At 45.6% G+C, this 21,456-nt stretch overlaps 1 protein-coding gene across 5 annotated transcripts in view; it reads right to left on the reverse strand.

Moving 5' to 3' along the window:
* The window catches only part of PDZD2 (PDZ domain containing 2), a 474,419-nt gene that overhangs the window by 86,201 nt on the left and 366,762 nt on the right, over positions 1 to 21,456 (reverse strand). For all 5 annotated transcript variants that reach the window (XM_008971843.5, XM_034960222.3, XM_055112466.2 and 2 more), the window contains one exon: positions 13,370 to 13,522. In XM_008971843.5, coding sequence (XP_008970091.3) covers positions 13,370 to 13,522 — 153 coding nt within the window. The remainder of the gene's footprint in view (positions 1 to 13,369; positions 13,523 to 21,456) is intronic.

The following is a 21,456-nucleotide window of genomic DNA, read 5'->3' on the forward strand; positions in this document are numbered from 1 at the left end:
TTTCTGATAGAGGTTTACTGTGGGTAAAGGAAACTGCAGGAAGCAAAACTCTGGATAAGGGGGGCTACGGTCAGGAATAGTTCATACTCTAGCCCTACCCATCTCCCCACTGCCATCTGTACCCAGAGTCATTATGAAGACTTGAGAATTTTCAGAAAATATGACTTAGTTAAGTGGAAGGGAAGGAAGTGACAGAGAGAGACATCTTAGGCAAGAAGCTAGCATGGTATTTCCTCTAAAAGCAACCTTGTCATCCAGGATTCTGTGTAATTTTATCTTAAATTTCATTTTTAAATGATACAGATAAACTCTTTAAGAAGGATTCTCTGTTTAAAATGTACATACTTTGCTAAGTGTCCCAGAATCACTTACCACTGTTTAAATAGGTTTTAAGTCAGATTGCTTTCCTAACAAACACACTGCTTGGAAAAATGGAAAAGGTTGGTTTGTTTTTTGGTCTTTTGGGTTGTTGGTGGTGGTGCAATGAGAGAACGTGGCTTGGAGAAGGAGGAAGGAGAGGCTGTCTGGGAGGGGAGACGGTGGGGACCTCAGTGGAGAGTTCAGACCAGGATGAAAGCTCTGGGCTCCGGGGGCCTGTAAAGACAGCCGGCATCAAGTGAGCAGGAGGGGATGACACAAGGGTTCAAAGGCAAATAGAAACCCATTCAAAATATTGCATAGGGCCAGCCCTGCCTTCAGGAAAAAAGGGAAGGAAACTTTTCATCCTCTCCCTCCATGCCAAGGGGCCCTTGCTCCCAGAAGCCAGCACCCCGACTGGCAGGTGACCTCCCACTGCCTGTCACTCACACGGCTTCCTGCCTCTCCATCCTCATGACCATCACTCCTGCAGCACAGGCTCTGGTTACCTCTCAATGGGACTAGGTACAGCAAAGGCCTCCAAATCCATCTCTTCACCTCCATCCTGCCTTTCTTCAATCCCACTCCTCCTCTGCCCCGCTGCTTGAGTAATCTTAAAAACTCTGACCCTGTCACTCAACTGAAAAGCCATCAGTGAGTCACTTTCCTTGCAAAAGAAGTCAAAATTCCATAGTCTGAAACTAGAAGCATGGGCTGAACATTTTGCTCAATAGACTTTGTGGATCTGTGGACAGACTTCAAAATTTCCTATTTGAGGACCACTGTACATGTTATTTTTCTGTTCCAGAATGTCATCAGTTTCTGCAGGTGTTCCTGTGGAAGTCCTACGGAATAGTCAAATGCCACCCATCCATTGAACCCCTGCTGATCCCCAGAAGGAATCAGATCTCTTCTCTAGGTCAGTACTGCACATGGCTCCTTGAGGATTCATTATGCTGAAAAGGGGACTATGAAAAGTACAGAAATGGCTGGGTGCGGGGGCTCATACCTATAATCCCAGCACTTTGGGAGGCCGAGGCAGGCAGATTGCCTGAGCTCAGGAGTTCGAGATCAGCCTGGGCAACATGGTGAAACCCCATCTCTACTAAAATACCAAAAAAAAAAAAAAAAAAATTAGCTGTGAGTGGCGGTGTGCGCCTGTAGTCCCAGCTACTTGGGAGGCTGAGGCAGGAGAATTGCATGAACCCGGGAGGTAGAGGTTGCAGTGAGCAGAGATCATGCCACTGCACTCCAGCCTGGGCAACAGTGAGACTCCATCCCCCCACTCCAAAAAAAACAAAAAAACAACAAAAAAAAAACGAAAAAAGAAGAAGTACAGAAATAATCATAATTCATTATGGAATATAAAAAATGCCATGAGAGAAGAAACAAGACTGGGTCTGCCATCTCTGTATCCCCAAAGCACCCAGCACAGTGCTGAGTGTGGACGGAGATGTCAGGCTGGCCATCATCCAGCATTGATTCGTACAATGCCTTGGTTGTGGGCACCTGCAGGGTCATGTTATGAACTACTGCGGTTATATCTGGTATCAGCAGGAAGAGTGCTAGGAAGAATTCCAGATGTCTGCCCCAGGAGCTAAAGAGGAGGGGTAAGTGGGTGACACAAAGGCCACCTTTTTGCTACTCATAGCTTAAAAGATAATTCCACAGATATTTACTAAGTAGATATATTTGTTTCAAGGGGAAATAAATTTGAATATCCAAACAAAAGCTTTATCAACAAATTTTGGAAAACACCTGCCCATTAACAAACCGGGAGCTGACGTTCTGATTTTAAGTGCTAAAATGTGAGAAACAGGTAAGACTGGCAATCAGAGAAAGGAGAGACTACTGAAGGCGTGGAGGAGTTAGAAAGTCTCTGTCAGGAGGCCAGATGCGGTGGCTCATGCCTATAATCCCAGCACTTTGGGGGGCTGAGGCAGGTGGATCACTTGAGGTCAGGAATTAAAGACCAGCCTGGCCAACATGGTGAAACCCCATCTCTACTAAAAAATACAAAAATCACCCGGGCATGGTGGCAGGTGCCTGTAATCCCAGCTACTCGAGAGGCTGAGGCACGAGAATTGCTTGAAATCAGGAGGCTGAGACATGAGAATTGCTTAAACCCGGGAGGCAGAGGTTGCAGTGAGCCGAGATCATGCCACAGCACTCCAGCCTGGGTGACAGAGCGAGACTGTCTCAAAAACAACAACAATTAAAAAAAAAAATCAAGGCAAGCAAACAGTAACGGTAGGGGGTGGGGTGAGGAGTTTGTCCTAAATCGCTCCATTTCTTTGTGAAATTTCTGCCCTGGATTCCACAGGGGAACTTCTGACCTCTTGTATTTTGCTTTATTTCTCAGGCTGTGTGCTACCATGTTGCATAAGATGTGGCTAAAAAGAGGAAAATGTAAAAAAAAAAAAAAAAAAAAAAAAAAAATTCCAAATCTTCAATGCACATGAAGTCTTTAAGTAAGGTGGGGGTTTTTTCCCCCCGGCACCCAATGCCCATTTATCTAACTCATCTATGCACCGTTGAAGATCATTTTGTTGGCCAGGTGCAGTGGCTCACTCCTGTAATCCCAGCACTTTGGGAGGCTGAGGTGGGCAGATCACTTGAGGTTAGGAGTTCAAGACCAGCCTGGCCAACATGGTGAAACACTGTTTCTACTAAAAATACAAAAAATTAGCCAGGAATAGTGGTGTGCACCTATAGTCCCAGCTACTTGGGAGGCTGAGGCAGGAGAATCGCTTGAACCTGGGAGGCAGAGGTTGCAGTGAGCCGAGATCGCGCCACTGCACTCCAGCCTGGGTGACAGTGAGACTCTGTCTCAAAAAAAAAAAAAGAAAAAAAAAAAGATCATTTTGTCATTTGCCTATAATCCAGCACAATAACTGAAACTGAAACTAAGTGAGGATCTCCTGTTCCTCTTAAGAGTAAGATTCTGACAGTGCAGCAACATTATCTACATTACAGTCTCAGAAGACACATCTCAAGGATTTTTGTTACCTTAAAGGCTCAGCGAAGCTCATAAACAGAGTTATCCTGAGATACATGGTGCAAAAATGAGCCACGTTACCCTGTTCCCACTTCGTGTGGTTATTGCCATAATTTTGTCTATGGCAGAAGAAATTTTTATTTCAGTTTCATTTCTGAACAGCCATCTTCCTTTGAGTCTTAATATATTCTATTTTGGCTGGGCATGGTGGTGGCTCACGCCTGTAATCCCAGCACTTTGGGAGGTCAAGGCAGGCGGATCACGAGGTCAGGAGTTTGAGACCAGCTTGGTCAACATGGTGAAATCTTGTCTCCACTAAAAATACAAAAATTAGCTAGGCATGGAGGTGGAGGTTGCAGTGAGCTGAGATTGTGCCACTGTACTCCAGTCTGGGTGACAGAGGATGACTCTGTCTCAAAAAAAAAAAAATTAAATTAAAAAATATATATATATGTGTGTATATATATATATTCTACTTTACATTTCAGCTTGTGGACCACAGACATAAACCCCTTAAGGACATATAAACTGAAATTAACCAAATAGGAGTGGTACAAATAAGAGGAAAATTTGGAACAGGGGTGAGAAGCCTTCTTGGAAGACTAATGAAATGCGCAAAGACAGGAAGAAGCTTACCTCCCGTGAGAAAGTCATTACATGACTTCTACATATTATGTTCATAAAAGAAATTAACTTGAGGGCCAAGAAACTTTATTATATGCTCCAATGATTCATATTTTATTTTCATTGAAATCTGAAAGAATTTTTCAAATCCAAAGAACGATAATAAAGTTGATTGCATACAAAGGAAATTTTTAAAACTGTATTTCCTAATGCTCCATGCTATGATGTCAGTCTTTCTAGGCTGAGAAGCCATCAAGCACGCCTAACGTAGACATAAAACAAAACAATCTAAAACATGGTAAGACCTACATACATTCTACTATTTTCCTCCCACACCCCAAGGGATCATCTGGCTTCTCCTCTGGGTGTGCCTATTCTATTATGGAGACCACTGCTCTTTGAGGATCCATGTGAAATACAATATTTGCTTTTCTGGCTGGGAAACGTGGCTCACGCCTGCAATCCCAGTACTTTGGGAGGCTGAGACGGGAGGATTGCTTGAACCCAGGAGTTTGAGACCAGCCTAGAAAACATAGGGAGACCCCGTCTCTACAAAATATACAAAGAAATTAGCTGGGCATGGTGGCATGCAACTGTAATCCTAGCTACTCAGGAGGCTGAGGTGGGAGGATCTCTTGAGCCCAGGAAGTCAAGGCTGCAGTGAGCCATAATTGTGCCATTGCACTCCAGACTGGGCAACAGAGTGAGACCCTGTCTCAAAAAAAAAAAAAAGCTTTTCTATGCAAATGACATGAGCTGTTTACCTAGAGAACTGCAAACTCCTTAGATAAAAATGCAGCAAGGCCAGGTAGCCAGTTGGAACAGGCCCCTGAGAGTGTGCCACAGGATTCAAACTTCAGCAGTTTTCCAGGCAATTCATCTCGCCCAAGTAATTACTCTTATCTCCTTTCTTCCTCCACCCACTTAAATAATCACTTCATCTTCTTAAATATAAAACCAAACCAAACAAAAACCACCCCCAAATGTAAATCTTATTTTCTCAGACCAGCAATCATTGCAGTCTTGTCTTTCCTATCTTGCTCTGGCAATCCGACATAAGGCATTGAGTTTCAAGCAACCTTTTATACGTCCTGTGCCAGCTGAAGTGTTGCTTAAGGAACGTCTAAGTGAACTGAGACCTACTTGGGAAGTCCCGGGCTGAGGTGGGGGAGAGAGAGAAGTTCAGTTTGGGGCAGTGGGGAGAAAATGCACAACTCAGGGAGCTGTGGATTGGCAAGTGTGGCCGCCTGCTGCGGGTTTGTGCCGAGAATGAGGCAGTTTCTGCATCAGCAGCTCTGGTCTATATAACAGGAACTGGTGTCTGGGAAGGCAATGAGAACAATGATGTGCAAGCCAGTCTGTGCTCATGAGGATCCGCAGCAGGTTGGGGGATCTGTGCTTCTAAGTTTCCCACGAGCACCACAAACACCTTGGCCTCACTCCCTCTGTCCCTGAACTGCAGAAAATAGGGAGACAGTTGGGGGCCTAAAACCTCCCCTTGTCTCAACGCCGTGCACACAGAGGTCCCTGGGCATCGCCCAGCCCCTAGCTGGGAGACTCTTAGAAGCCTTGCCACTTTCACTTTTTATAATCTCACTGAGCTTCAGAATCACCAGAAACACAGACTCCTGGGCCCTACTCCACTCAGACCTGCCAAGGAGGCCTCTCCAGAGCGCACATGAGCCGGATGCAGGAGTGTGGAAGCTCCCTGCGCCCATTCATGCTTTTGCATAAACAGTGATCCTTCTGCATTTCGGTACAGTCTGTGAACTCTTAGCACTGCATTCATCTCTTTGTCCTGGCTCTTTTTTTCCCCTCACAGCTGCCTTGAGCTATAATGTGACTTTTCCAGGGGAACAAGTTTGCTATCAGTGGAGCCCTGCGGTCTTCCCTCTCATTGTGGATCTTCCAGCTTATAAAATGCGAGGTTGGGACCAGTTACTCCCCAAGGTTCCCTGCAGTTCTGACACTTTATGGTTGTTTACCACAACCCACATCTCTGACACTCACAGTTCTGGGCTCTTTGCCCTGGTGCCTTTTTGGTCTTTTCACTTATATCCCACTTATTTCTTCACCAACTCCCCCTGGGATGTTTAATCCTTTGTTTTTGCTGCTGATTCATTAAAAAACCAAGTCCTAAATTCCCTCTAGCTGCTTGCAGGTTTCTAACCTTAACCAAACAAAAAGGAAGAAATCACTTATCTGTTAATGAGATGCTACCACAAATATCCTATTTTAAGGGAAGGAACACTGTGTTCTCCCATTGTTACACTTCAAAAAATGATGTCTAAATCACTGATATTCTTATCCCAGGGAGAAATTCCCAGAAGGGCGTAGCAGAGAGACTTTCTCTCATTTGGGGACAGAAACAAATGTCCACTATGTGCCAAGGCCATTTTAAACTATTTTTTTCTAATTTTTTTTTTTTTTTGAGACACGGTCTGGCTCTGTCACTCAGGCTGGAGTGCAGTGGCACCCATCTCGGCTCACTGCCACGTCTGCCTCCGGGGTTCAAGCGATTCTTGTGCCTCAGTCTCCCTCGTAGATGGGATTACAGGCGTGAACCACCACACCTGGCTAATTTTTTTGTATTTTTAATAGAGATGGGGTTTTGCCGTATTGGCCAGGCTGATCTCGAACTCATGACCTCAAGTGATCCGCCTGCCTAGGCCTTCCAAAGTGCTGGGGTTACAGGTGTGAGCCACTGTGCCCGGCCCAGGCCATTTTAAATTCATGGTATGCTGGGGAAGACAGTGGAAGGCGACCAAAGCTTACGACGAGAGGTATGCAGGGGGCATTGCGGGATGGTGAGAGGGTACACCAACCATCCCCCATCTGCACATCTGTCCAACCATCCATGTATCTCCATACACACACAGTGACAGTGAGGACCTGGGAGATGCAAGTGAGCAAACCTGACAGGGGCCCTGCCCCCGTGGAGCCTCCAACTCATGGAGGATGACATTAAATGAGCTGTCACTTGAATAACAATGTCACTACGATCTGAGTTAAGGGCCAGGGAAGACAACATAGGGCACACTGCATGCTGGGGGCCCAGGCAGGTAGGATGTATGGCTCTGGGAAGACTTCCTGGAAGAGGTGAATCCTGAAGTTACATAAATAGCAAGTGGAAGTCCAAAGAGAAGGGCAGACTGTTCTTGACCCAGGTGCAGAGTGGGGAATCCATAAGCAGAGGCTGCTGTGATTGCCCTGGGCTCAGAGAGACTGTGAGCTCAGCCCACACTGCCCATAGAAGCAGCCTAAGTGGTAACCCTCTATCCTCAAGGCCTCAGGGGAAGAACATGCGCTCCCCATATATGCAGAGCTCCATGCTGGTGTCTTTCAGGATTAACAGTTCTACTCTGAAGATCTGCCTTCCAGTCAGACTCTATGTCTTTCTGTTTTAATGTTAATCACAGGTTTACACCCTTGGTATTCATTGTTCTTTGTATTAGACTCTAAGTTCAATTTGCCAGAAAAAACCAGGTCAACCCCGAAACAAGAGAGAGTTTCCCATCTAGGATACCACAAATCAACCAAAAATGATACATTCAGATGCTGTAACAGAAGTCCTTACTGCCCGGACACATTTGGAGACATTTAGAGCGGACATTTGATCAATTATTCAGTCCAAATAAAACACAAGAGGTCCTCTCCTTTCTTTCCACAGGCCTCATGTCTACACTCAAGGGTACTGGCTTTCAGGCTCCCATACCCCTGGCAGTTCCACCAACGAAGAATCAAACACCCATATCAGACTCACAGAATCGGAAGGTCCTGCTTTGCTCTTCTTTCCTTGTAAGAAACAGGTCCCTTATTCCTTCTAATTCCTTATTCCTGAATCGCCCAAAAGTTCTCCAAGATTTTTCCAAACTTGTGATTCCAAAAATGTTAGAACTGATTCGCTTGATGGCAAAGGAAGCCGGATATGGGTCTCCTGATTGATGTGCTAAACAAACTCTTCCGAGCTGAGCTTTACAATTGCAGATTTGGCAAAGACAACCATTACTTCCATTTTTTTTTTCTTTGTTAAAATATAAAAAGGGAGACAGGCTCCAATCACTTAATAAGTATCACCCATTTCACACCCTATTATACTGAAACTCTTCCTCTTCTCTTTTAAAGTTTCTCTCTCAGAAGGCTAGAAAATAGATTTTTCTCATGAAAAATCTCTTTCTTTTTCAAAGAAATTATTTACACTTGAGAAAGGACACATATCTTTTTTGAATAGCCAATAATCACAATGCATGTGCCACTCATTTTATTGGAGATCGTAAACATTTAAGTGACATGCCAGGTTCTCATTTAAAATATTGTCACTGCATGGCCAGGCGAGGTGGCTCACTTCTGTAATCCCAGCCATCTGGGAGGCCGAGGTGGGAGGATCACTTGAGGCCAGGAGTTTGAAACCAGGCTGGGCAACATAGCAACGCCCCATCCCTACAAAAAAAGTACTTAAAAAATTAGCAGGATGTGGTGGTGTGCACCTGTACTCCCAGCTACTCAGGAGGCTGAGGTGGGAGGACTGCTTGAGCCCAGGAGTTTGAGGTTACAGTGAGCTATGATCACACCACTGCACTTCAGCCTGGGTACCGCCAGAGCAAGACCCTGTCTCTAGAAAAAAAGAAATTGTCAGGCTAGCTGCGGTGGCTACCGACTGTAATCCCAGCACTTTGGGAGGCTGAGGCGGGCAGATCACCTGAGGTCAGGAGTTCAAGACCAGCCTGGCCAACATGGTGAAACCCTATCTCTACTAAAAATACAAAAATCAGCTGGGTGTGGTGGCAGGTGCCTGTAGTGCCAGCTACTCAGGAGGCTGAGGCAGGAGAATTGCTTGAACCCAGGAGGCGGAGGTTGCAGTGAACCGAGATTGCGCCACTACACTCCAGCCTGGGCGACAGAGTGAGACTCCGTCTCAAAAAAAAAACAAAAAAGAGAGAGATTGAGACTATCCTGGCCAACATGGTGGAACCCCGTTCTCTACTAAAAATACAAAAATTAGGTGGGCATAGTGGCACATGCCTATAGTCCCCAGGAGACTGAGGCGGAAGAATCGCTTAAACCCTGGAGGTGGAGGTTGCAGTGAGCAGAGATTGCGCCACTGCACTCCAGCCTGGTGACAGAGTGAGACTCCATCTCAAAAAAAAAAAAAAAAAAAAGAAAGAAAAAGAAAAAGAAAAAAAGAAATTGTCATTGCAGAGCAGAAAATGAAGAGAGATTCGGAGAAGAACGGCCAATCAGGTAGAACAGTGCCATGGGTGGTATGGGGGAAGGGCTAGACTTTGATATTTCTGAGACCAAATTGGCAGTCTTTAATCTTGTGCTGGTGGTGACAGTGGGGGTGAGTCGTGGCAGACGGTGAGCCCTGTCACTGAAGCCAGACCCCACTGAGCTGACTGACAATTATGCAAATGATTGTGGGGTTTCACCATCCTGTTCCCATTCTCTTTTTCACTGGCTTCTACTCCTTAAACTTGATATTCACCATATGGTTTTATTCTAAGCATGGATGGAGCTTTCTGAGAGGAAAATCTCATTGCTCTTTATTGTAGCCATTAAAAATAAATCATAAGGGGACGCATGGCAGATCCTCAGCATTTGTATTGCATTTGCTCAGCTTAAGTGCTCGGAGCACACCACGACATACAGGTGCAAAAATAGTCCATGTCTGGCTAGAATTTGGCGGCAGGTTTCATCATCATCATCTGTGAACTAAAAGGCTTTTTGTAACTCAGGTGATTAAAACAGTACCACATTTCTTTAAGTGGTCCTTTCATTTTTAAAAACGCTGAAACAAAGAATCATAGATTGTGAACATATAACTAAAAAAGAAAGAACATTTTTTCAGTAGTTCAGCACCTTTATAAGGCACAGCAGGGCCGACCCTGGTAGACTGTGAAGCCTGGAAAATGTCCTCTCCTGGCTGCCCACACTTCCTGCCCCCTGCAGGGCTCTGTCTCAGGCCTGGTTCCCCTGGGCTGCAACGAGAGCTCAAGAGAGGGCTGAGAAATGATGGGTGTTGAGGCTTTGGTGATGGCCAGGCATGAAGCCCTGTTCCACCTCCTCCGTGAGTGCCTTGTGATGGGGGTGGAGCAGAAAGGGAGGGAGGCGGAGGTGGTGTCCCGTCTGGTGCACAAGGGAAGGAGAATTGTCAAAGTAGGATCAGTGCTGGTTTCTCCACCGAAGATAATGGGCTTAGGATCAGTGTATTAAGAGCTTCTGGTGGCATGACAGAGAAACCCAGAAATAGAGCCAGGACAACAGGTACAACGGTGGTGAAATACTGCCAAGAGGCTTAGCTTCCCCTTAAAGGCAACACAAAGCTTCCCAAATCTAGTGTGTTATGACAAAATGCATTGAAATTCCCTTGAAAAAACTACAGTAATAAACTCATAAAACAATGTGTGATTAATTGGTAAACTTTTCTAAAGATAATGTTTTTGGTGATGGTGGGAACTGGCCTATCCTACAAGTGTAAATTACTATAATCTCCCCAGAAAAAAACCTTTGACTAAGCAATTTTACTGCTATAAGCCATGTAAGGAAATGTCAAAAAAAAAAAAAAAAGATAACACAGAGAGATATAGGAGCAAAGATGTTCTATACGAAATTACATTAAAAAAATTTGAATACAAAATGTGAAGTACATTTGTGAAAAAAATTACGGCACTTTTATGTTAAGGAATATTAGCCATTATAAATCATGTTTCAGAAGACCCTTTAATGACATAGGGATACATTCATGATTATGTCATTAAGACCATAGCGTTTCATAAGCATGTTAATATAAGGTCAATTAAAAATACAAATATGCTCAAAGAAAAAAAATTAGAAAGCCACAGCAAAATGTTATAGATGGCTATCTTTGAATATAGAATTGTTGGTGATTTATCCTGTCTTTAGGATTTTTTTGGTCAAAAACATTTACATAGTAAAACATTACTTTTATACTCGGAAAAACTCATATGAATTACACATAATTTAAATTATATGTAGTCATTAGAATTATAATAAATTTATTTAAATTGTAAGTTTAAATAATAACTTAAATAAAAATACATTATATGACATGTAATATATTTAATATATGTGATAGGTTATTTATTAGAGCTTCATATACTAGTATTCAGTATATGAAGTTCGAATTAAATAATTCCTTGCAGTTTTTTTGCAAGAGAGTATGACTGAAGAAATTTTTTTGGGCCAGGTGTGGTGGCTCACGCTTGTAATCCTAGCACTTTGGGAGGCTGAGGCAGGTGGATTGCCTGAGCTCAGGAGTTCGAGATCAGCCTGGGCAACACAGTGAAACCTCGTCTCTACTAATGAAAATACAAAAAATTAGCCAAGCACGGTGGCGTGCGTCTGTAGTCCCAGCTACTCGGGAGGCTGAGGCAGGAGAATTGCTAGAACCCGGGAGACAGAGGTTGCAGCAAGCCAAGATCACACCACTGCACTACAGTCTGGGCGACAGAGCAAGACTCCGTCTCTAAAAAACAAAAAAAAAATTTTTTTTTAAATATGTGTGTTTGTAAGCTCTCTACAAAGAGCTGTTATGCTCCATCAATGGCTTGGAGGCTCAGCAGAGGGGGTGCAGACGTGCTGCAGGGCTGTCCTCGCCGCAGACCCAGGGCTTGCTTAGCTTTCCACTGAAAGCTGGCTGAGATGTCTCCGGGCACAACTGCTGAGCAATGAGATCCTGCTCAGTAGGGATGAGCCCTCTAGACTGTGGGAACAGGAGGGGACGAGAGCAATGAGGAACCCCCTGGGCTGGAGAGTTGCTAGTGAAGGATATACAGTAAGGAAAGGTCAGAATGCTGGAATTGTGCTGGAGCTGAAGTCTGCTGTTGTACCGCCACATCATTTCCCTTCTTGTAACCATGGAAAACAAGGAGTAGAGGGTAACTGCCGTGCCAGCACAGAGCACAGGGAGCCCCTATACTGCCATCCTTCAGAAAACGGTTATAATAAATCTAAAAGCTTATGATGTTAATGATGTGAATGGTACACCCTTACAAGTGACACCTTTGTGCAGTCCACAACCTGCACAACCATGCTTGGTAGCCCTAGGTTTCCAGGAACAAAAAGGAAGACGAAAAGCAACTTTTCCCCCTTTAAATATAGCTTACTGTGGTAAATGAGATACATCTTTCATCTTGTAAGGCCTTATTGTAAGCAAAGCTGATTTTCCAGTGCTTACCTATGCTGCCTAGGTTCAGGAGAGTGGGAAGGAGGAAGGGGCTCCAAGGGGCAGAGAGAGGGCGCCCACCCACCCCACAGCTGTTTAGATGGGGAACAAGGGCTAATAAGAGTTCACACTAAAAATGACACATCTTTCAGATTTGGGACGCAAAGAAGAGAACACAGAGCCTTATATTATTACTATTTTTTGAGACAGGGTCTTGCTCTGTAGCCCAGGTTGGAGAGCAGTGGCATGATCACAGCTCACTGCAGGCCTGACCTCTCAGGCTCAAGTGATCCTCCCGCCTCAGCCTCCTGAGTAGCTGGGACTACAGGCATGCCCCACCACACCTGGCTAATTTTTTTTTTTTTTTGTATTTTTTGTAAAGATGGGGTTTCGCCATGTTGGCCAGGCTGGTCTCCGACTCCTGAGCTCGAGCAATCCACCCACCTTGGCCTCCCAAGGTGCTGAGATTACAGGCGTGAGCCACAGCACCTAGCCTTTTTGTGTTATTTTAACATTCCACTTTGAACCAGAAATCTCTCCATCCAAGTCTAAATTCACTAATAGTAGTTGTCAAACACACTAGCAAGGCATAGCAGCAAAATCCTTGTATATATTATAAAGCATTCTAGAAATTAATATATGCACTGAACTCAATATCCATTTTTTTTTTTTTTTTTTTTGAGAGGTTTTTGGAGAGGGAGTCTCGCTCTGTAGCCAAGGCTTGAGTGCAGTGGCGAGATCTCAGCTCACTGCAACCTCTGCCTCCTGGGCTCAAGACGATTCTCTTGCCTCAGCCTCCTGAGTAGCTGGAATTACAGGCCTGCACCACCATGCCTGGCTAATTTTTGTATTTTTAGTAGAGACTAAGTTTCATCATGTTGGCCAGGCTGATCTTGAACTCCTGACCTCAGGTGATCCACCTGCCTCAGCCTCCAAAAGTGCTGGCATTACAGGTGTAAGCCACTGTGCCCAGCCCCCTGGGTTGCTTATCTTGTTTACCATTTCATTTTTTTCCTTAAAGGAAAAATATCACCCTCACAGATTTTTCTCAGAGATTCCGAGAAAAACATAGAAAGAATGCACTGGTGTCTTTTCCCATCATGGTCTCTATCATACTATCTCAAGCATTTATCCCCTAATCCTGGCGCCCAGGACTTCAGAAAAAAGTAATTCCAACAGAAAGCCAGGAGCACAGAGCCACTTACTGCTCTCTGGACAGAAGAGCTGGTTCCTTCGTCCTCTTCCCCGTCTGCCTCCTGGTCTTCGTTATCAGTCCAGGAGGACACATCTTCTACCGAGCTGGTCAGATCTGGCAAGCTCTTAGATGTTAACCTGAGGAGGTCCTCTGCGGAGTTTTCCTATGGGGACACAATTAAAGGCCCATCCATGAATTACTCCCCAGAACCAAGCAGTTCTTGAAGGCAACCTGGCACAGTCAAGCTACATGCTCCCAAACCAAAGACTACATGGAGTAAATGTTGTGTGTCTGCAAGGTTACCTCAAAGGCCAGGGGTGTGGACCCAATTTAAACCCAAACCCATTTTTCCCCCACAGAGAATGTATGATTCTTAGCTGTTTCTTTTTTTTCTTTTTCTTTTTTTTTTTTTTTTGAGACAGTCTTGCTCTGTTGCCCAGGCTGGAGCGCAGTGGTGTGATCTCAGCTCACTGCAACCTCCGCCTCCTGGGTTCAAGTGATTCTCCTGCATCAGCCTCCCAAGTAGCTGGGAATACAGGCACCCACCACCACACCTGGCATTGTATTTTTAATAGAGATGGGGTTTCACCGTGTTGGTCAGGCTGGTCTCGAACTGCTGACCTCAAGTGATCTACCTGCCTCAGCCTCCCAAAGTGCTGGGATTACAGGCGTGAGCCACCACACCCGGCCTTTAGCTCAGTGTTTCTATGGGCAATCCAAGCTCCCTGAATTTAAGATCCCTTTATAAAACAATCTTTTTTTTTTTTTAATAGACAAGGTCTCATTCTGTCACCCAGGCTGAGTGCAGTGGTGCAATCATAGCTCACTGCAACCTCAAACCTCTGGGCTCAAGTGGTCCTCCTGCCTCAGCCTCATGAGTAGCTGGAAGTACAGGGCATGCACCACCATGCCTGGCTAATTAAAATTTTTTATTTTGTAGACACAAGGTCTCACTATGTTGCCCAGGCTGGTCTCAAACTCCTGGGCTCAAGCCATTCTCCTGCCGTGGCTTCCCAAAGTGCTGGGATTACAGGAGTGAGTCACCACACCTGGCCCAAGATCCTCTGCTGGCCTCCCCTGGACTGCCTTCAGGATGCTGTCTAAAGAGGTCAGCATCTTTTTTTTATTGATTTTTTAATTTTTATTTTTATTTTTTTGAGACAGAGTCTCGCTCTGTTGCCCAGGCTGGAGTGCAGTGGCACAATCTCAGCTCACCACAACCTCTACCTCCCCAGTTCAAGTGATTCTCCCACCTCAACTCCCAAGTAGCTGAGACTACAGGCACACGCCACCATGCCTGGCTAATTTTTGTATTTCCAGTAGAGACGGGGTTTTCACTATGTTGGCCAGGCTGGTCTCGAACTCCTGACCTCGTGATCTGCCTGCCTTGGCCTCCCAAAGTGCTGAGACTACAGGCATGAGCCACCGAGCCCGGCTAGATCAGCATCTTTTAGAGCTGCTTCTGCCCCACTCTCCAAACTCATCCCCCTCCTCCAGTCTCCCCACCAACCCACTCTGATGCCACACTGCCTTCCAAACCCTTTGGACTCTTCCTTGCCCACTGCCTTTTCCGCCATCAGCTCCCTCTGCTGGGATCACCCTTCCTTTCACGACTGAGGCCCACGCGGGCAAGGCTTGAACACCTCTCCTTCCGAAACCCACCTGGGTCATCTCAGGAGCCACTCCATTTGCCTCTCCTTTCTTCTCTAAAGTCTTTGACTACTGCTTTCATCCCCTTGCAGTGTGTCTACTTGTATATCTCCCCTGCATGTCTGAGAATTGCTCCCACCTAACACCATTTCCATTCACTGCTGTGTCCCCAGGCCTAGCCCAGAGCTCACATATCCATGATCTCCTCCTTCCTGCTCCTGTGCTCATTTCCCCAGCATATGGTCATTAGAAAGAGATTCAACTGGCTGGGCGCAGTGGCTCATGCCTGTAATCCTAGCACTTGGGAGGCCCACGCGGGTGGATCACCTGAGATCAGGAGTTTAAGACCAGCCTGGCCAACATGGTGAAACCCCGTCCGTCTCTACTAAAAATACAAAAATTAGCCAGGTGTGGTGGGTGGGCAACTGTAATCCCAGCTACTTGGGGGACTGAGGCACAAGAATCCCTCGAACCCGGAAGGCGGAGGTTGCAGTGAGCTGAGACTGTAGCCTGGGCAACAACAGCAAAACTCCATCCAAAAAAAAGAAAAAAAAAAAAGAAACAAAAGAGATTAGATTGTTCAATCAAAATGTCAGATAAGGTCTTTTTCAATGAAGGCAGTCCTTGAACAACTTTTAAAGGTCAACAAAAATACATGGAATAAGACTCCATTTATTTATTTATTATTATTATTTTATAGAGATGGGGTCTTGCTATGTTGTTGTTGTTGTTATTATTATTATTATTATTATTATTTTATAGAGATGGGGTCTCGCTATGTTGACCAGGCTGGTCTTGAACTCCTGGCCTCAAGTGGTCCTCCCATCTCAGCCTCCTGAAGTGTTGGGATTACAGGCATGAGGGACCGCGCCTGGCCCAGACTCCATTTGGATAAGATTCTGAAGGGGCATCGCCAACACACAGCCCTTTGATCTTATGTACAGGTAAGGCTAGAGTAGGTTGTAAGACGCAGGTGAGATCATGAAGGCCTTGCTGCAAATGTGGACCACACAGGAGCCAGAGCCCTCCGGGGAAATGCCGCAGCACAAGAAGGCCAGGGGGCCAGGGAGGGGGCTGGGGCTCTAGAGCGAATCCATGGCTCTAGAAAGAGCAAGAAGAGCTACCTATTCTCTCAGTCCTTTGCGTTGGCCATTTCCACAAGGAAGGAAACACACAGAACGTCTTAATCATATTTAATCACATTGCGTGAGGCTTAACAGAAAAGAGGACCAAAAAATAAATGAATGAAACCCATCTTAAACAATGGATGTTACTAAATATTAGCAAGCTGGCATCTAGCGACAGTGATGTCTGTTACTAGTTTCACGTTGGTTCCACCTTCAAAGTACCTGAAGATAATTTGGATCAGTAATTGTGAATCCTATATTGTTAGGCCTTATCTAAGGAAAGGGAAAAAAAAGTGAGTTCAGTCCTCTTCTGTGATGTCAATTCTACTTCTGCTAGATTAACCGAAAAGAGTGTTTTTTGTTTTTTTTTTTAAATCCCAACTGTGAAGTAAAGGCCTAGCAGATACAGGATAGACTACTCTGTGACCATTAAAAATGGTGCTGGGGCTGGGTGTAGTGGCTCATACCCGTAATCCCAGCACTTTGGGAGGCTGTGGCGGGTGGATCAGTTGAGGCCAAGAGGTTAAGACCAGCATGGCAGGCCGGGCGCGGTGGCTCAAGCCTGTAATCCCAGCACTTTGGGAGGCCAAAGCGGGTGGATCACGAGGTCAGGAGATCGAGACCATCCTAGCTAACACAGTGAAACCCCGTCTCTACTAAAAAATACAAAAAAAATTAGCCGAGCGTGGTGGCGGGCGCCTGTAGTCCCTGCTACTCAGGAGGCTGAGGCAGGAGAACGGCGTGAACCTGGGAGGCGGAGCTTGTAGTGAGCTGAGATGGCGCCACTGCCCTCCAGCCTGGGAGACAGAGCGAGACTCCGTCTCAAAAAAAAAAAAAAAAAAAAAAAAGACCAGCATGGCTAACATAGTGAAATCCCGTCTCTACTAAAAATATAAACATTAGCCAGATGCGGTGGCACGTGCCTATGGTCCCAGCTACTCAGGAGGCTGAGGCAGAATACCTTGAACCTAGGAGGCGGAGGTCGCAGTGAGCCAAGATTGTACCACCGCACTCCAGTCTGGGTGACAGAGCGAGACTCTGTCTCAGGAAAAAAAAAAAAAAAAAAAAAAAGGTGTTGAGCCTGGCAGTGGTTCATGCCTGTAATCCCAGTACCTTGGGAGGCCTAGGTAGGCAGATCACTTGAGGGCAGGAGTTTGAGACCAGCCTGAGCAACACAGAGAGAGATTGCCTCTACAAAAAATTGTTTAAATCTGTCTCAAACAAACGAACAGTAGCCATGTATGGTGGCACGTGTCTGTAGTCCCAGTTACTTGGGATGCTAAGATGGGAGGATCACTTGAGCCTCAGGTTTCAGGCTGCAGAGAGCTGTATGATTACACCACTCAATTCCAGCCTGGGCAAAAATGCAAGTCCCTGTCTCAAAAAAAAAAAAAAAAAAAATTGTACTTCCTAACATGGAAAGATTCTTACAGTATGCTACTCAGTGAAAAAGCAGGTTAAAGTAATATGTAATAACTATATTAATAATGTATGTAATAATAAGCTAAAGGTAATAAACTGTGATAACCATAAGGCAAACATTTATCCAGTTCTTGCTATAACCAGCTACACTGCTCAGGGCCCTTGATATCTTTTTTTTTTTTTTGAAGTGGAGTCTCACTCTGTCACCCAGGCTGGAGTGCAGTGGCGCGATCTCAGCTCACTGCAACCTCTGCCTCCTGGGTTCAAGCGATTCTCCTGCCTCAGCCTCCCTAGTAGCTGGGATTACAGGTGCACGCCACCATGCCTGGCTAATTTTTGTGTTTTTAGTAGAGACAGGGTTTCACCATGTTGGGCAGGCTGGTCTCGAATCCTGACCTCAAGTGATCTGCCCACCTTGGCCTCCCAAATTGCTGGGATTACAGGTGTGAGCCACTGCACCTGCCCCCTTGATATCTCATTTAATTCTCCTAACATCATCCTCATGAGGTAGTTACTGATTCTCACTGTACAGGGAAGAAAACGGAGAATTAGGAGAGGTAACAACTTGGCCAGGACATGCAGCTTTTAAAGGGCTGTGCTCGATTTAAGTCCAGGTGGGACTGCCTCCAGGGTATATATGCCGTTTCCTTGTATTTGACTCCATTTTACAGAAAACATGTATGTACATGTTGCACACACATACAGATGTTCCCAGCTGGAAGGACACTCCAGTTAATGGATAGTAAGTACTATTGGTGGTATTATGAGAATTTCATCATCTTCTTCTTCTCTGTTTTTTTTTTTTTGGGTTGTCTACATTTGATACAATACATATATATTACTTGTTAATAAAAACCAAGAGTGAAAAAAGCAAAAAAGTGAGCAAGAGATCTGTACTGATATATGTTGCTTCCAGGCATATCAAAACTAACTTGTATATTCTGAGTTTATTCATTCAATAAAAACTTCCTAAGCTCCTACTATAAGCAAACAATTTATTTGTGTGGAAACATAAGGCATCCTCTCCACAAGAAAGTAACTGCTGTATTTCCAAAACAATGCCTTAAAAGTTTTGCAACAAGGTGACTATTATCCATAATAAGACTAGTTTACATTTTTGTTATTCTTTATATTCAGCAAGTCAAAAGCTCTCCCCTCCCTCTTCAAGTGTGAAGACAGCAAGGAAGCTTGTGGATTACTTGCTCTTGTTGGAGAAAGAAGAGAAACATGTCAAGAGGCACATGAAGGCTGCTATCTTTTTTCTCCTATGTGGATGAGGACCTTGGATGGTGTAGATGAAGTTTAGGAGCAGCAGGCAGCTGCTGTAGCAGTTTAGTGCCTAATTGTAAAATGGAGTGTATTGGAAGAAGAGAAAGGCCTCACTCTTCTGAGGCCTGGGTCAGCTTTAGCACTTCAGCTCAGTACAGATGCCCAAGGGCCAATGGATTGAGAACTTGGATGGACACCCATCCTTTGGTTCTGGAATGCTACTCAGCCCCACGAGGACCCAAGCAAGCGTCCCTAAAAGTCAAAGCCTCTAGCAGGAACACATTATCTTTTTCTAATACCATTGGCTCTAGTGTTCTTTATATTTTATTTGCATAAAGGCAGCTTGGTGCACGAGAAGCAGCTTGAACTCTGAAGTCTGGTGGACTCAGGCTAAAACCTGATTCTGGTTTCTACTGCTGTGTGACCTCAGGGCAAGTTAATTAACCACTGGGATTTGTTTGTTTTTGTTTTTTGAGACAGGGTCTTGCTCTGTCACCCAGGCTGGAGTGTAGTGGCATGGCCACGGCTCACTGCAGCCTTGACCTGCTAAACTCAAGCAATCTTCTTGCTTCAGCCTCCCAAGTAGCACGGATTACAGGTGTGTGCTACCATGCATGGCTAATTTTTTGTTTTTTATTTTTGTAGAGAAGAGGTGTCACTATTTTGCCCAGGGTGGTTTTGAACTCCTAGACTCAAGCAGTCCTCCTCCTTAGCCTCCCAAATTGCTGGGATTACAGGCATGAGCCACCATGCCCAGTCCAACCACTTGGAACTTAATACCATTCACTGAATAAAAAGAACTAAAACCACCTGGCACCCTGTGGGCACCTGGTACATGCAGCGTGCTTTCTTCCTTTAAGTCGGTGTGTCTCACAGGGAGCAGGCATCATCGAGGAACCAGTTTTCCAAGTTTTCAAAACCCCTTCATTATTTGCTTTACTCATAAGTGGCCCCCCACCTTTTTTTTTTTTTAATCTTATGTTTTGTGTTTCTGGATAATGGCTTGACAAAGAAAAGCCATCCCCTTCCCCATTTTCCAAACTAGCAGGAGAGGCTGGATGCAGTGGCTCATGCCTGCAATCCCAGCACTTTGGGAGGCCAAGGTGGGTGGATCACCTGAGGTCAGGAGTTTAAGACCAGCCTGGCCAACACGGCGAAACCCTGTCTCTACTAAAAGTACGAAAATTAGCCAGACGTGGTGGTGGGCACCTGTAATCCCAGCTACTTGGGAGGCTGAGGCAGGAGAATCGCTTGAACTCGGGACGCAGAGGTTGCAGTAAGCCAGGATCACATCATTGCACTCCAGCCTGGGTGACAGGAGTGAGACTCTGTCTCAAAAAAAAAAAACAAAAAACAAAAACAAAAACAAAAAAACTAACAAGAGAAGGAAGTCAGCACAAGAAATGCAGGTTTAGCAGTACATGGTAGAATGCTCGTGCAGAAACCCATGTTCTTCAGCACACGATTTTGAGGTGGGCTGTGCAAATGAAACACGCGTTCTCTGCAGACACATGCCTCTGTGTGTGTGTGTGCATATGTGTGGTGTTTGTTTATGATGTGGTGTGTGTGTAGTGTGGTGTGTGGGGGGTGGGTGTGTGTTGGGGGGAGTGTGTAGGGGTGTGTGGAGGAGTGTGTGTGTGGCGTGTGTGGGTGTGTGTGTGGTGTGTGTGTGGTGTGGTGTGTGGTGTGTGTGTGGTGGGTGTGTGTGTGGTGGGGGGTGTGTGTGTGGGGTGTGTGTGGGGTGTTTGGTGTGGTGTGTGTGTGGCATGTGTGTGTGGCGTGTGTGGTGTGAGTGAGGTATATGTTGGTGTGTGGGTGTGTGATTGTGTGTGGTGTGTGTAGTGTGTGTGTGGTGTGTGGTGTGTTTGTGTTGGTGGTGTGTGGTGTGTGTGGTGTGTGTGTGGCGTGTGTGTGGCGTGTGTGTGTGGAGTGTATGTTGGTGTGTGGGTGTGTGATGTGTGTGTGGTGTGTGTAGTGTGTGTGATATGCATGTGGTATGTGGTGTGTGTGTTGGTGTGGGGTGTGTGGGGTGTGTGTGTTGGTGTGTGTGGTGTGTGTGTGGTGTGTGTGTTGGTGTATGTGGTCTGTGTGTGTGGTGTGTGTGTTGGTGTGTGGTGTGTGTTGGTGTGTTGGTGGTGTGTGTTGGTGTGTGTGGTTGTGTGTTGGTGTGTGTTGGTGTGTGTGGTGTGTAGTGTGTGGTGTGTGTGGCGTGTGTGTGTGGTGGGGTGTGTGGGGTGTGTGTTGGTGTGTGTGTGGTGTGTGTGGTGTGTAGTGTGTGTGGTGTGTGTGGTGTGTGGGGTGTGTGTGTGTTGGTGTGTGGGGTGTGTGTGTTGGGGTGTGGGTTGGTGTGTGTGTGGTGTGTGTGTGTGGTATGCGGGGTGTGTGTGTGTTGGTGTGTGTGGTGTGTGTTGGTGTGTGTGTGTGGTGTGTGTGTGGGGTGTGTGTGTGTGTGGTATGTGTGGGGGGTGTGTGTTTGTATAAGACCCAAAGATGCTTTCAGGCTCCCACTTCATCTGGCAAAATAATGAACTAGTTTCTCCTTCTCTTGCAGCATTTCCCTCCTGGTGGAATTCACCAGCTGACAGAATCCCGGGGTTTGTTCTGCTGCCCCATTTCCAGCGAGGGGCTA

Source organism: Pan paniscus, chromosome 4 (genome assembly GCF_029289425.2).
Source record: "Pan paniscus chromosome 4, NHGRI_mPanPan1-v2.0_pri, whole genome shotgun sequence".
Classification (NCBI taxonomy): domain Eukaryota; kingdom Metazoa; phylum Chordata; class Mammalia; order Primates; family Hominidae; genus Pan; species Pan paniscus.